The sequence below is a fragment of the Natator depressus genome, chromosome 2 (assembly GCF_965152275.1).
Source record: "Natator depressus isolate rNatDep1 chromosome 2, rNatDep2.hap1, whole genome shotgun sequence".
Taxonomy (NCBI): Eukaryota; Metazoa; Chordata; order Testudines; family Cheloniidae; genus Natator; species Natator depressus.
This window is the reverse complement of record NC_134235.1, coordinates 258,261,455-258,275,027: the sequence shown is the minus strand read 5'-3', so window position 1 is coordinate 258,275,027 and position 13,573 is coordinate 258,261,455. Positions and strand designations below refer to the sequence as shown.

The following is a 13,573-nucleotide window of genomic DNA, read 5'->3' as shown; positions in this document are numbered from 1 at the left end:
TATGTCTCCCACCCCTTGGTGCTGGCTGCTCTTTGGGCGGGGTGCTAATGGCACATAAATACAGAGCTGGAGGGAGGTGGCGGCATGACCTCCTTGGAGAGTGAAGGCCTCTCTCCAGCCCTAAAGCAGGTGCAGCATGGGCGAGCTCTCCCCCACATCACCCCACTGATGTGCAGGGAGGGATGGCGCCCGGACGTGACGATGGCGTTCAGTTCTTGATCTCTCCCCGGAGACGGCCAGCCGAGCCTGCAAGCACGGATGTGCATGAGCATGTCCGGAGAGTCACATATTAACGCCACCATCCATCAGACGCTCACAGACAACGCTATCATAACAGAGCCGTGCCTACGACCGGCCCTAGGACACCAAAGCAGTGCTTATTACTGACCCTTTGGTAACAAAACAGTGCCTGTGTGCAACCCTCCCATAACAAAACAATGTCTAGAGAGAACCCTCCTTCTTAGCGTCTGCGCCACATGCCTCAGGTGGCAGGTGACCAAGATTCATCACCGAATTTGGTCCGCTGGTTGGATCATTAGCTTCCCCTGGCTGGGGACTGATGGGGAGTGCAAAGTGAATGCTGATCCATGCCCTACAAAGAGAACCCTATAAAGACACAACTGTGCTTAGAAGCGACCTTACAATAGTAAACTTGCACATGTACGATGGATGTGGGGAAAAAACATTGGTAAGGAAACAGACTTGAGTTGCAAACCCCCTCAGGGTTTATGGCTAGGGGTGGTGAAAGTCTCAGGTTTCCTATCAGCAGGAATTTTGGGGCTTGGATCGGTCTGGATTTGGACACTTCCTCCCCCTGAGTTTCATTTTGAATTACAGGTTTGAGCCCAAACTGAAAGAAAAATACAGGCAAAAATTGCAGAATATTCACTTGGTTTAGGGTCCAAACTTGGCCAGAGTGGATTTCCCAAGATTTTGAACCACAGTCCATTCATCTGAATGATTTGCGTCCTTTGAGGTAGAAAAGGACAGACTCAGCTGTACGAATGCAATGGGCATTCTTTATGAGGCTGTTGGACCTAGACAAACTGTGTAGTTCTCTCTGGCTTCTAACTCCCAGATTAACTAAACAGCCCCCTAATTCCCAGCTTGGACCACACAGTCATGGTTCACACCTCATTAACACTGCCAAAATTTGAACACACTCATCTGGCTCCAACCTTCAAACCTGGATGCTCAACTGCGCTGAACCAAATACCTGGATCCAAGCACCCCGAGCTGTGGAAAGGTTTGGATCTGGGTTCAGCTCTGCAGCTGCGACCCACGTCTAGTTCAGCAGAATTTTTGATCCTCCTCCCTTTTTATAATTTGAAATGTTGCTGGAAAAGGGCATCACAATTTTGACATTTCCAACAATACCGACCAGCAAACTTCGTCTGAGCTTCCCATTTTTTTAGTAAACTCCTCGATCCAGACTAAGTGTCTAGAACAGTTGGGATTACCAAGAAAACTCAGAACACAATATTTGTCAGTTTGCAATGAAGAGTGTCCTCTGTAGGACAATAATAAATTACAGTAATGGGTCCAATTGTGCCCCGGGGGCAGATCCATTGATGCGATGATTTGCTCAGGGGATCAGTTTGGCCCATTAAAGACCATGGCTGAATTCCAGGATGATTATTTCGGGAGAGGCACGCCGGTTGACTGCCAACTCTGAAACAAAACCAGAGCTTTCTCTCTCGTGCCAATTCTTTATCGCAGCTTTGGAAGAGCCGGAGTGACCCTAGTTATTCAGGGACGCGGTTACACAGGACACCAGGCAGTTGACATTTCTAGCTGGCTAGCTATGATTTACCCTGCTGGAATTTTAATACTGTCGAGTGCAAAGGCACTGATTCAACCTACAAGGAGCATGGATCCTCAGGGGCACGTTGCACCATTCCAGTGTAGGTTGCACTGTTGGGACATTTGTGTCACGATATCAGGAGGCCTTCACTGCAGCATCAGGAAGTCAGACTGGTGGGGCCAGGATGGCGGTGGCGAGGCATTAGTGTATGCCAGGAAACCATGCCCGACTGGCTGGCTGCTGTCCAACTGGTGGCCCGCTGGCCAGATCTGGCCCACGGCACAATTCCATTTGGCCCCCATGGAGGGCGCCATTTTGTAGAACCAACCTCGGCACAGCATGACCTCACACACCAGAGGCGCATGGTCAGGCCACTTGGGTGGCCACTCACACATTCCCGGAATACAGGACATACTGGCACTTTCAGGAATGATATGAACCTGCCCCCGCTAGTGTGACCCCGCCCCCCCCTCCGTGTGACCTCATACGCATGGTGCATGTGAGGTCATGCCTCCTGGGGGATGCCATTTTGAAGCGCTCACTGCGCCGCCCCCACCAGCATGACCTCGCATGTACGGTGTGTGTGAGGTCACGCCAGCAGGGGCAGAGTGGCGCGCTCTCCATTATGGTGTCCCCTGTCCCATACCGGACAAAACCACCTCCGGTTTTGTCTCAATACCAGACGGGGGACGAAACACCCCAATAGGTGTGTCTAGTTTATAACCTGACGAGTGGTCTCTGTCCACGCCATATGGAGGACTCCATTTTGGACCGCCTACGGCATGCAAATGAGTTGTTGCATGCCTAACTAAAACCGTTATGGCATGCCACAGCATGCCGGTTATAACCATAATGATGGCGCTGTGGGATTTTCACCACAGTGTCACAGGGTCACGAGTAGGTTAGACAAATACCTGTAAGAGTATGTCTAGATAATACTTAGTCCTGCCCTGAGTACAAGGGACTGGACTAGATGACTTCTCAAGATTCCTTCCAGTCCTTTGATTCTATGATTGTGACAGATATTGCAAGCACAGTCAGTATCTTTGGGAACCTTGTTGTATTTGACATTGAAAGCATGAAAATCTCAAAAAGCCATTATATTGAGATGGACCAGGCAACATAAGTTGTATAATACTCATAGACTTTGGTATCAATACAGGTGAGGTGTATCTGGGGGTTCCCGGAATCACTATGGGGCGATTAATGAAAAACCTAAGCCTGTCTATAAAGCTTGACTGTCAGGTCAGGGCAAGGTACTGATTTCATCTCTTTTCCAGAGACCAAGAGACAAAGAGAGGGCTTTTGGTACAAAAGGTTGAGTTTAAACAGATCCAGGAGCTTCATTTTGATTCAGTGAAGGGCCAGGCCCTTCTGTCCACGGGGAGGCCCCAACCCTTGTTGAAGAGGTGGAAGGGACATTGGCCTACTGCAAAAGATGAGCAATTCCTGGTACATTTAGTGCACATTTAAACCCTTTTATTGTTTTATATGTTTTCTCTGTGATGCTTTTGCCCTAAGAATAAATGTACTTTGCTTTGGAAGAGCTGTGTGGTCACTGTTGGTCTCAGAGAGAAAGCAACGCACAGGTGCTGGCTTATAGGGTAGACTGGCTCACTGGGGGTATCACAGTACATGGCAGGAGGCTGTGAAGACTTAAAATGCATGGTTAGAAAGGAGCCACTCTGTCCCTGCCCAAAGACACCATATCTGGGGGCCTGACGCCAGACTTGAGACTGTTGGAGTGGACCATGGAAGGGAACAAGGGTGCAGTTACCCTGAAACTGTGACAATGCTGTTTGTGTTGCTTTGTTGTGGGTTGTGGGGTTACTACTGCAGGTTCATAGTGTTGTAACTGTGACATCCCATGACAGAAATGCTGGGCTATAGAGCAGAGGTTCTCAATTTTATCCACGTGGGACTCAAAGGCCACCTGGGATTCCTTGATGCAACCCACCCACTCCCACAGTCCTTTGTGGAGCCGTGGAAAAGCAACATGGCTGTGTCTGAGAGGACTGTCTTTAGCGGTGAGAAGATATTTTGGACTCGATAGCCTAGTCAGTCCTGGACCTCTGCTATGTGACTCTCGGGAAATTCTGAGTCATCCAGAATTCACTCTGGGGTATGTCTACACAGCAAAGAAAAAACTCTGGCTGGCCTGCACCAGTGGACTCTGGCTTGGGCTGTTTCATTGCTGTGTAGACTTCCGGGCTCTGGGACCCACCCACCTCGTAGAGTCCTAGAGTGGGGGCTCCAGCCCTGAGCCCACATGTCTACACAGCAATGAAACAGCTCTGCAAGCCTGATTCGGCTGGTGCAGGCCAGCCACTGGTGTCTGGTTGCTGTGTAGACATACCCTTGGAGGCCCAGCTACAGGGTAATTCCTGCAACGCACCATCTACCCAGCCCAGCCCTTTATGGTCTTCTCCTTTAAGCAGCCAGCACACACAATATTTGGCTTCCCCTGCCATTTATCCAAGGGTGTTTTTAATTTTTCATATTACTTTGCTGGTTAAGAACATCTGAACAAACATCTGCTGCAAGGCTTGTGGTGTGGTGTGCGTTTTGGGGGGAGCGGGGGGGGAGAGAAGGAGGTGAGCCAGCCTTCAATAAGTGGTCAGAGAATCCAAGCTCATGTTGCTGAAGGGGAAGAGTGAGGTTAAAATGTTTTACATTTCTGGGGCCGAATGTTGCCAGAAACTGTCTCAGTTTCTGCAAAGCGGCCCTACGTCTCCTGCTGATGCCTCAGAATTCCCCATGCTATGGAAAAGAAAGAGGAGCATGTTCTCAATCAAAGAAAGAGGCTATCACTTTACAGACTGAAGCGTCCCTGCCAACTTGGCTTAGCATTTAAAAGAACAAAGAGCGACCCCAGGCCCTCAAAAAGTCTCTTCTGAAAAAGTATGCTTGCAAGGAGGAGGCTGGGGATGGCCGTCCCCTGTCAAGGCGGGTTGCTGCTCGTCAGCCACCCAAAGACCTCAGGGTGGTTTGGCCGCAGGCCGGGACCAAAGCACCAATAGTATAGGAAAGACTAAAGTGTGAGCACGTGGTCCCTGTTCCTCTTTGGTTGGTGGCCCTGGAGAAGTGGAGATTGAGCACTGGAGACTCATGTTCCCCATGGGCTGCTAGGTTTAGCCCTCAACACCCCGAGGGTTTGTGGGTTTCTCTTCTAGTGGCTGCAGGCTAGAGATTAGAGCGGGTTGAGAATTTTTTACAGAAACGATTACTCCATCGGAGAGTGTCAAATTTGTCAAAACTGCAACTTTTTGCAAAAATGTATCAGTGTCAACAGAAATGTCAGGAAGGATCCTCAGGTCCAGGGTAGAATCTCTGGTCTGCCCCGTTATAGCCAATAGCCCAGAACCTGGGTTCCCATGGCTCAGCTGAAGTTCCGAATCTAACCCAGGTTCAAGACCTTGCTCTGAATCAGGGAGGGCATGCTCACTGCTGGGCTAGTGCCTCTCACAGGGCGGGGCTTTCATTGTGGTTTCATGAACATTTTCATCAGGGCTAGACTCGTTCTGATGTGGAAACAAAACCAAACGTGGCCATGTTGACATTTTTCAGAAGACAGAATTCTTGTTTCCCCTACAAGAGATGGGCCCGCAATGAAACCCTGCCCCTGAGCAGACCTGAAGCTACGTGTCGTAGCTTGGGCCCTTCTCTAAGCAAGGCCAGTCAACCAGCCAGACCCTAGCCCCGGCAGCAGCACTGCTCTCCTCCCTCTCCCTAACCTTCGCCACAACCTCCCGCAGCTTCTCACACAGGAGGTAGAGCCTCATGCTTACTCCTCGCCTGAGAGCACTGGTCACTGCATAGAGCAACAATAAGACCCCTGCCAGAGCTTCACCGAGCCTCTGCTCCCCATGCAGCCAGCCTCCCCCATTTAGCTTCTCCACAGGCTGAGGGAGGAGAAGGGTCAGAGAGTACAGCTTGGAAGGGAGAGGTACCTGGCATGGCAGATCTGTGCAGGCTAAAGCCCTGACCTGGCCCTACCTCCCTTCTTCCCTGCACAGCGCCCCTGAGTGGTTGCCCCAAACACAGGAAATTTGGCCCAGATCCTCAAAGGTATTTAGGCTCCTAACTGCCAAAGGCTTTTGAGGATCTGGGCTTTAGTCTGTACCCAGACCATGAGTATAAGTGCTGGAATAACTAGACAGACAACGGTGATACATCACCTACCATGTAATGTAGACAGAGAGAATCAGGAAACCCAGTTAATGGGGACAGACCTCAGATGACCCGCTTACGCCTGGGGAGAGGAAGAATAGGCTCAGATTACAGTGCAGGGCTAGGAGACCAGGGTTTTGTTCCTAGCTCTGTCAGGGCCTGGGGCAAGTCACTCAGCATGGGCTGCTGTGAGTCACCGAAGCTGGCTGGGGATCCCTGTGGAGTTTACGCTCCACAATGACTGCAGAAGGTGTGACTAGCGATCATCGGGAAGGGCACTTAATCCAAACAACAGGCCAGCCCCTGGGCCACCCCAGGCAAACAACTCCCATGATATCTTGCTCCAGCCACATCCTATTCTTTTAGCAAGCCCAGGAACTCCTGTGACCCAGACAGGGGTCCCCGTTTGCCTTCCAGGGGAAAAGGGGAGCGGGAGGATTCAATGGCTGGGAAAGAGGGAGGAGGGCGTGAGGACTTGTGGGAGGAAGGGTTAGTGGGTGGGTTGACCAGCAAGGGGGGAATTCAGAGCAGAATGATTGTGAGAGGGTTTGGAGTAGGTTCAGCAGGTGGAAAGGCCAATGGCATTTTGGGATGTATAAGTAGGGGCATAGCGAGCAGATCGAGGGACGTGATCATTCCCCTCTATTCGACATTGGTGAGGCCTCATCTGGAGTACTGTGTCCAGTTTTGGGCCCCACACTACAAGAAGGATGTGGGTAAATTGGAGAGAGTCCAGCGAAGGGCAACAAAAATGATTAGGGGTCTGGAACACATGACTTATGAGGAGAGGCTGAGGGAACTGGGATTGTTTAGTCTGCAGAAGAGAAGAATGAGGGGGGATTTGATAGCTGCTTTCAACTACCTGAGAGGTGGTTCCAGAGAGGATGGTTCTAGACTATTCTCAGTGGTAGAAGAGGACAGGACAAGGAGTAATGGTCTCAAGTTGCAGTGGGGGAGGTTTAGGTTGGATATTAGGAAAAACTTTTTCACCAGGAGGGTGGTGAAACACTGGAATGCGTTACCTAGGGAGGTGGTAGAATCTCCTTCCTTGGAAGTTTTTAAGGTCAGGCTTGACAAAGCCTGGGATGGGATGATTTGATTGGCGATTGGTCCTGCTTTGAGCAGGGGGTTGGACTAGATGACCTCCTGAGGTCCCTTCCAACCCTGATATTCTATGATTCTATGAAAGGAGCATTGAGGCAGGTGTGGGTTGTAGGAAGGTTAAAGAGGTTACTGAACAGACAATAATACTCATCCTTAGTATTAAGAGCAGACTTAGTATCTATCTAATTTATCTAGCCATCCATCCATCCCCATACACACCGCTATATCTACCCCATACACACACTTTATCTATCTATCTATCTATCCCCTCCCCTGCCTACACACATTTCTCTCTCTCCATCCTCTCTTCTGTGGATTATGCAATGGAGAACCTCAGGTATTCACAGATCAGAAAGAATTTCAAGAAGCAGATGGTACCAAAGCTCATGGACTACTGAACCAGGGAGCATGACCTGACACTAATAAACACATGGGCCTGGGCACTGCAGGCTTTTGCATGCAACGGAATAGCTCTGTGCACAAACCGATGGATTTGTGGGTTTTGCTGCCCAGCACAATGTGTGTTAATAGCTTTAAAAAGGACTGAGTGGAAAAAAATCTTGCAGGTCACAAATGCCACCTCATCACCACGATACAGACCTTGATGGGTTTCCGGGCCTCTTCCCATCCTCAGCATTTCTAATCCCTAACCCAGCCCTGCCCTGGTTAGTTAAGAACCTCGTTATTAACATTAGAATTCCTTAGCCTGCCGTAGAAGAGAAACACATTGGTTCCATTTTGGGGACTCCTTGCTTGCGTTGTTTAAAAGAATGCAAGAAACAATGCCGGTGCAAACTCCCTGCACACACACACAAAGGCCACAACCACATGAGGTTAATTGTGCTAGGTGCTGTACAAACATATAATCAGTAACTGTCCTTGCCCCAAAGGGCTCAGAAACACAATGGCTGGCAGAGAAAACACTAGTGAAAGCTGGACTCGTTCCAAATAACACTGTCATGCTAAAACAAACACCGTGGTTCACTCGTAAGTAATAGTGGGTGTAAAATATTGTCCTTGGGAAAGAAAAGTTACCTTGAGAATAATCCCTAGATCTTTCTAGTGCTTTTCATCTGTAGATCTCAGAGTGCTTTACAAAAGAGGTCAGGGTCATTATCCCCATTTTACAGATGGGGAAACTGAGGCAAAGAGCAGTGAATAGTGAAATCATTTAGTCAGCGCCTAGCTTTGGGTATTATGGGCCAGATTTTCAGTGCTGATTGAGTAATCTAAATAAGTGGCCATATTTTCACATTTTGATTTCCATCCATCCGAGTGAAAATGGGACATATTTTCAATTTTTTAATAAAACAATCCTTGATCAGAAACAGAGCAGAGAAAGGTGCTGGGTTGACAGTGGCAGGGCCCTATTTTCCTCACCCTATTTCACATTGACCCTCTCTACACAGAGGGTTTCCACAGGCCCATTGGAAGTGCCAGACTGGATCACACCAGGGGTCGACCTAGCCAAGTAGCCTTTCTCCAGCAGTGGCCAGCACCATACGTCAGAGATCGCAGTCCTTGAGGTACATCAGCAGAGGGACTAAACTGTGACTTTTTTTTCTTGCTCTCTTTCAGCTTGAATTCACGCCCGATCAGATTGAAGGTGAGGAGGATTTGCTTCTCTTTCCAGGTGGTGGCGGTGGGCGGAATGAACACAGCCTCTGGAGCTTATAATTAACTTGACAAAGAAGATACTTAATTAACAGCTTTGCTATTTGTGGTATGGTCGCACCTGGTGGCCTCAACTGAAATTGGGGCCCTACTGCGCTAGGTCCTGTACAAACGCATAGAAAAAGACAATCCTTGTCCCTTATGGGATAAATAGACAAGACAGACAATGGGGATTGGGGGAAGGAACAGATGAGCTAATGACTTGCCCAAGGTCACTCAGCAGGACAGAGTGGGGACTAGAACCCCCGTATCTCCAGTTCCCAGCCAGTGCCTTAGTCACTGAACAAACTGTCATATCACCCCAGCTTTCTACCCCATAATGCCAGCAGTCCACTGGGGTAATTCCATGGCAACAGATAAATGCTCTGGTCAGGGCAAGTTCTATCTAAAGCCAGGGGCACAAAACCTAACAGTGAGAGCGTACTCCAATGTGAGTAAAAGGCACATCACAACTGTGGTTTTTCTCTGGGCTTAAGCAAAATAGGGTTGTCCCTAATTTCATGTCTGGAGCCAGATCCTCAGCTGGTGTAAACTGAGGTAGTTTCAGTTATTTCAGCTAGCGTTAGTGATTTCAGTGGTCATGTTTCTTTGGGCTTGTCTACACTACAGAGCCTTTGCCGGTATAGCTATGTCTGCTGAGCCCCCTCGTGGAGATGCAGTGTAAACCAACAGACGTACTGGCATGGCTACACCACCTCCCCATACAACTTTAGCACTTTGCCACCATAGATTCATAGATTCCAAGGCCAGAGGAGAGCACTGTGATCATCTTAGTCTGGTCACCTGTACAACACAGGCCATAGAATTTCCCCAAAATAATTCTTAGAGTAAATCCTTTAGGAAAACATCCAAACTTGATTTTAAAATAGTCAATGATGGCGAATCCACCATAGGATCATAGAATAGAATCATAGGACTGGAAAGAATCTTTAGAGGTCATCTAGTCAAGTCCCCGGCACTCATGGCAGGACCCTTGACTCTTGGTAAGTTGTTCCAATGGTTAATTACTCCCATTGATAAAAACGTATGCCTTACTTCCCGTTTGAATCTGTCTAGCTTCAACTTCCAGCCATGGGATTGTGTTAGACCTTTCTCTGCTAGACTGAATAGTTGTTCCCCATCTAGGCATTTATAGACTGTAATCAAGTCACCCTTTATCCTTCCGTTTGTTAAGGTAAATTGAGCTTCTTGAATATATCACTATAAGGCATGTGTTTCATCCTTTAATCATTCTCGTGGCTCTTCTCTGAACTCCCTCCAATTAATCAACCTCCTTCTTGAATTATGGGTACCAGAACTGGACACAGGATTCCAGCACTGGTTGCACCAGGGCCAAATACAGAGGTAAAATAACCTCTTCTCTCCTACTTGAGATTCCCCGGCTTATGCATCCAAGAATTAAATTAGCTGTTTTGGCCAGAGTGGGTATGTCTATGCTGCAATTAAAAACCCATGGCTGGCCCATACCCAGCTGACTCAGGCTTGCAGGATTGATACTAGGGAGCTGTTTAATTGCGGTGTAGATGTTCAACTCAGGCTGGAGCCCTGCCTCTAGGACCCTGCAAGATGGGAGGGTCCCAAAGTTCAGGCTGCAGTCCAAGCTACACATCTACACTGCAGTTAAACAGCCCCTTAGCCAAGCCCCTTATACCGAATCAGCTGGCACAGGCCAGCGGCGGGTGTCTAATAGCAGCGTAGACATACCCTCAGTCACACTTGACGCTCATGTTCAGCTGATTATCCACCATGTCCTCCAAAACTTTGTCAGAGTCACTGCTTCCCAGGACAGAGCCCCTACATCCTGTAGGTATGGCCTAGTTGCGTCTACATGAGGGGTTTTGCCAGCATAGCTGTGTCGGCTGGGCTGTGTGTGATTTTTTTCACACTCCTTGTTGACATAGCTGTGCTGTCATAATTTTGTAGTGTAGACGAGGCCTATGTACCAAACAATTGTTGAAATGTCCTTCTCTTCTTTTTCTTACTTTGATAGCTAATTTTGTTTGGGTCCAGATCCTTCCACAGCAGTTCCCTGGCTGTGTGTATGCACGGGGTCTAGCACATTGGTCTCTTGCTACTGGTGGGGAGAGTAGTGGTCTATGTCAGAAGCAATTTACAACATCTCTCTGCAAGGAGAAAAGGCAGAGCCAAGGCTCCACCAGTGCCCCCTGCCCCCGGTTCTGGGCATGGAGTAAGCTGGTGCATAGCACCTCCTGGCCCCTGTGCTGCTGGACCCAAGATCTAGGCAGACCCTGCAGGGGTGCAAGAGAGACTGACTTCCTTGGGCAAGTCACCATCTAGCATGTAAAGCAGGGGTGAGGTGGGCCCCCTGACAGAGTCTGGAGAAGTGATCATTGATGGTACTTGGTCATATGGTTGGCCTGGTGACGCTTGGTCACACCGAGATGCTGCAGAGGGGAACAGAGACTTTCCACACGAATGTTCCTTCAGAACAGTAAGTGGGTTTTTTAGTTCCATTGTTTGTCCCTTTGAATGAGGTGTATCTCCTGACCCTTACCCACCTGGTGAGCACAGCTTGTTTATCTCACAATGACCAACGCTTTCTTTCTTATAAGCTACACACATCTCCTCCTCGATCTCACAGCACTTGATCCCTGAGCCGTGTCTGCCCTGTTCTTACCATGCCTGCCATGGAGACATGCTGCACAATACACTGAGGGGAAGGGCACTTTAATTTACTCCTTGATGAAATTAAGACACATTCCCAAATGGCTCTGCGGTGCTCGGCAGAGGGTTGAAAATCACACATCGTTCAGATTACAGACATGCAAAGCAGATTTATTACATTAAGGACAACACAAATGCCCCAATGAGAAAGAATAAAATCACTCAATGTAACCATATGTCCTTTCTTTAAAAAAAAAAACAAAAAACAGCCCTTCTTTGCCTTTGAAAACTTTTCCCTGAGTTAAATTGGAATTTAATCTGTTGCAGCTACATAATGGAACTCAGAGCATTTATTTTATTTTATTTCATTCGAAGGAAAAACGTCAAGTTCAATTTCCTAGCCGGCCACCCCGGTCCCAGGAACTGACACGGAAGCCAATCTCATGCAGTGCTGCAAATACCACATGCTGTAGCTGGCTGCCTGTAGCTTGGCACCCAATGTGGGATTTGTTTAGACATAATTGATGCTTTGTGGTTGAACGTCTGATGGGGTTTTTAACAGGTTCTCAAATGTTTGAAAGGTAGAGCTGACAAGCTGGTTATCAGCACAGGGGAAAACTCCCCTATGGGTATGGGACCACAGGCTGATTGAAGGGAAGGAGGATGGGTTTCTTACTTTCAAGGGTTTTTCTGATCCAGGACGTATTGGATTCATGCCTTTTGTCTTGAGCCATAGGTTCTGCCACTGATGTACTGCAAGACTTGGGAAAGTAATTTCACCACCCTGTGCCTCACTTTCCCTTCTGACAATAATAGATCATTTTAAAAAAATGACTAGAGATTCCGTGTGTGTCCATTTCTGGGGCCCAGACTGTGTGGCTTGACACACAGAGCCACTTTGCTCCCAATGAGATGCTGCGCTGAAGCACATCCCAGAGAGCTTTCCACAAAGGGTAAGAGAAACGCCCCATGTCTTGGACAACAGTTTCCATCTCACTGAACACAGCTACTGGCATCCAAGGTTGTGTGTGAGCAAATGCTGAGCTCACAGGGCCACATTCTGAGCTGCAAGCCAGCCCCCTTGCACCATTTCAATGGCACAAAGGGGTTGGAAAACAGCTGGATTGCCCCTAAAAGGTGATTCTCCTAAGGCTGGAGAGTCCCTTTCTGGCTCCTATGCTCTGTCCCCTCCCACTGCCCCAATGGCCCTTGGTATAGGAGATATGTAGGGGAGGATAGAGGAGAGGGCATGGCTGGAGCACTGCTGTACTCTGCTGACTTTCAGCCAGGAGAGAACCTCTGGAGACCACAGATATATGGTGTATTTTGGAGCAGCCCTAAGGCTGCTCTAAAGTGCAGCAGGTCCAGGGCTGGTATAGACCATCCCTCGAATCAGGGAGCCATGCCCATCTCCTTCACCCACAGGCTACCAGACAGAGCTGAGAATCCAGGTTTGCCATATTATCTAGTGACAGTCTCAAAGTGGGACCCGCAGGCAGGGACCACGTCAGCCTTTGCGTCCATGAAGCGCAACACACCCCTCCCGCACTGCATCAGCAACAGTGGGAGTTACTGAGGGGAGGAAGAACACTACAGGACACCAAATCCCAGCCCATGCCAACTCCACTCTGCTCTATTGACGCTTCCACATACCATGGTGTGGGTGCTGTGAGGGTACTGCCGGCAGAAGCACCGGTCAGTAAAGGCATCACGTACTGAATGAGCTAAAAATACTGCCCGCCCGTCCGGTCCTTGTGGACTGGAGCACTGAAGTTATTGGCAGTGGGTGTCTTTCCATTGATTTCAATGAGCTGTAGATCAAGCCCTGATCTTTCCCTGCTGCCTTCTGGGCTCAACCTAGGAGTTTCATCAAAGGAGATGCCTGGCCCCTTTTCCCTTTGCGTAAGGAGTCAGCTGCAGCAAGAAACTGACGAGAGCAATCTAGTCTGTTTGATTCTGCAACAGGCAGAGGGAGATGGAGTGGAGGCGTTCGAGTGAGTTTCCCCCCCGTGGAGTGGAGCGTGGTTACTGCCGCTCATCCTGCTACTACAGGGAGAGGAGAGACCAGAAAGATGGGGTGGGGAAGAGCCCCAAAATGAAGAGTGCCCAGGAAGGAGGAGAAATACAGAGACGAGGAAACAGAGAGAGGCCTGTCCCATTGCTGTTTGGTCTGGACAGTTTAAGATGATGGGTAGA

The 13,573-nt window shown here is 48.9% G+C and overlaps 1 protein-coding gene across 1 annotated transcript in view; it reads left to right on the top strand.

The window, feature by feature from the left end:
- MYL3 (myosin light chain 3) overlaps window positions 1-13,573 on the top strand; it is a 41,119-nt gene that overhangs the window by 10,717 nt on the left and 16,829 nt on the right. The window contains exon 2 of the mRNA XM_074946445.1: window positions 8,657-8,684. Coding sequence (XP_074802546.1) covers window positions 8,657-8,684 — 28 coding nt within the window. The remainder of the gene's footprint in view (window positions 1-8,656; window positions 8,685-13,573) is intronic.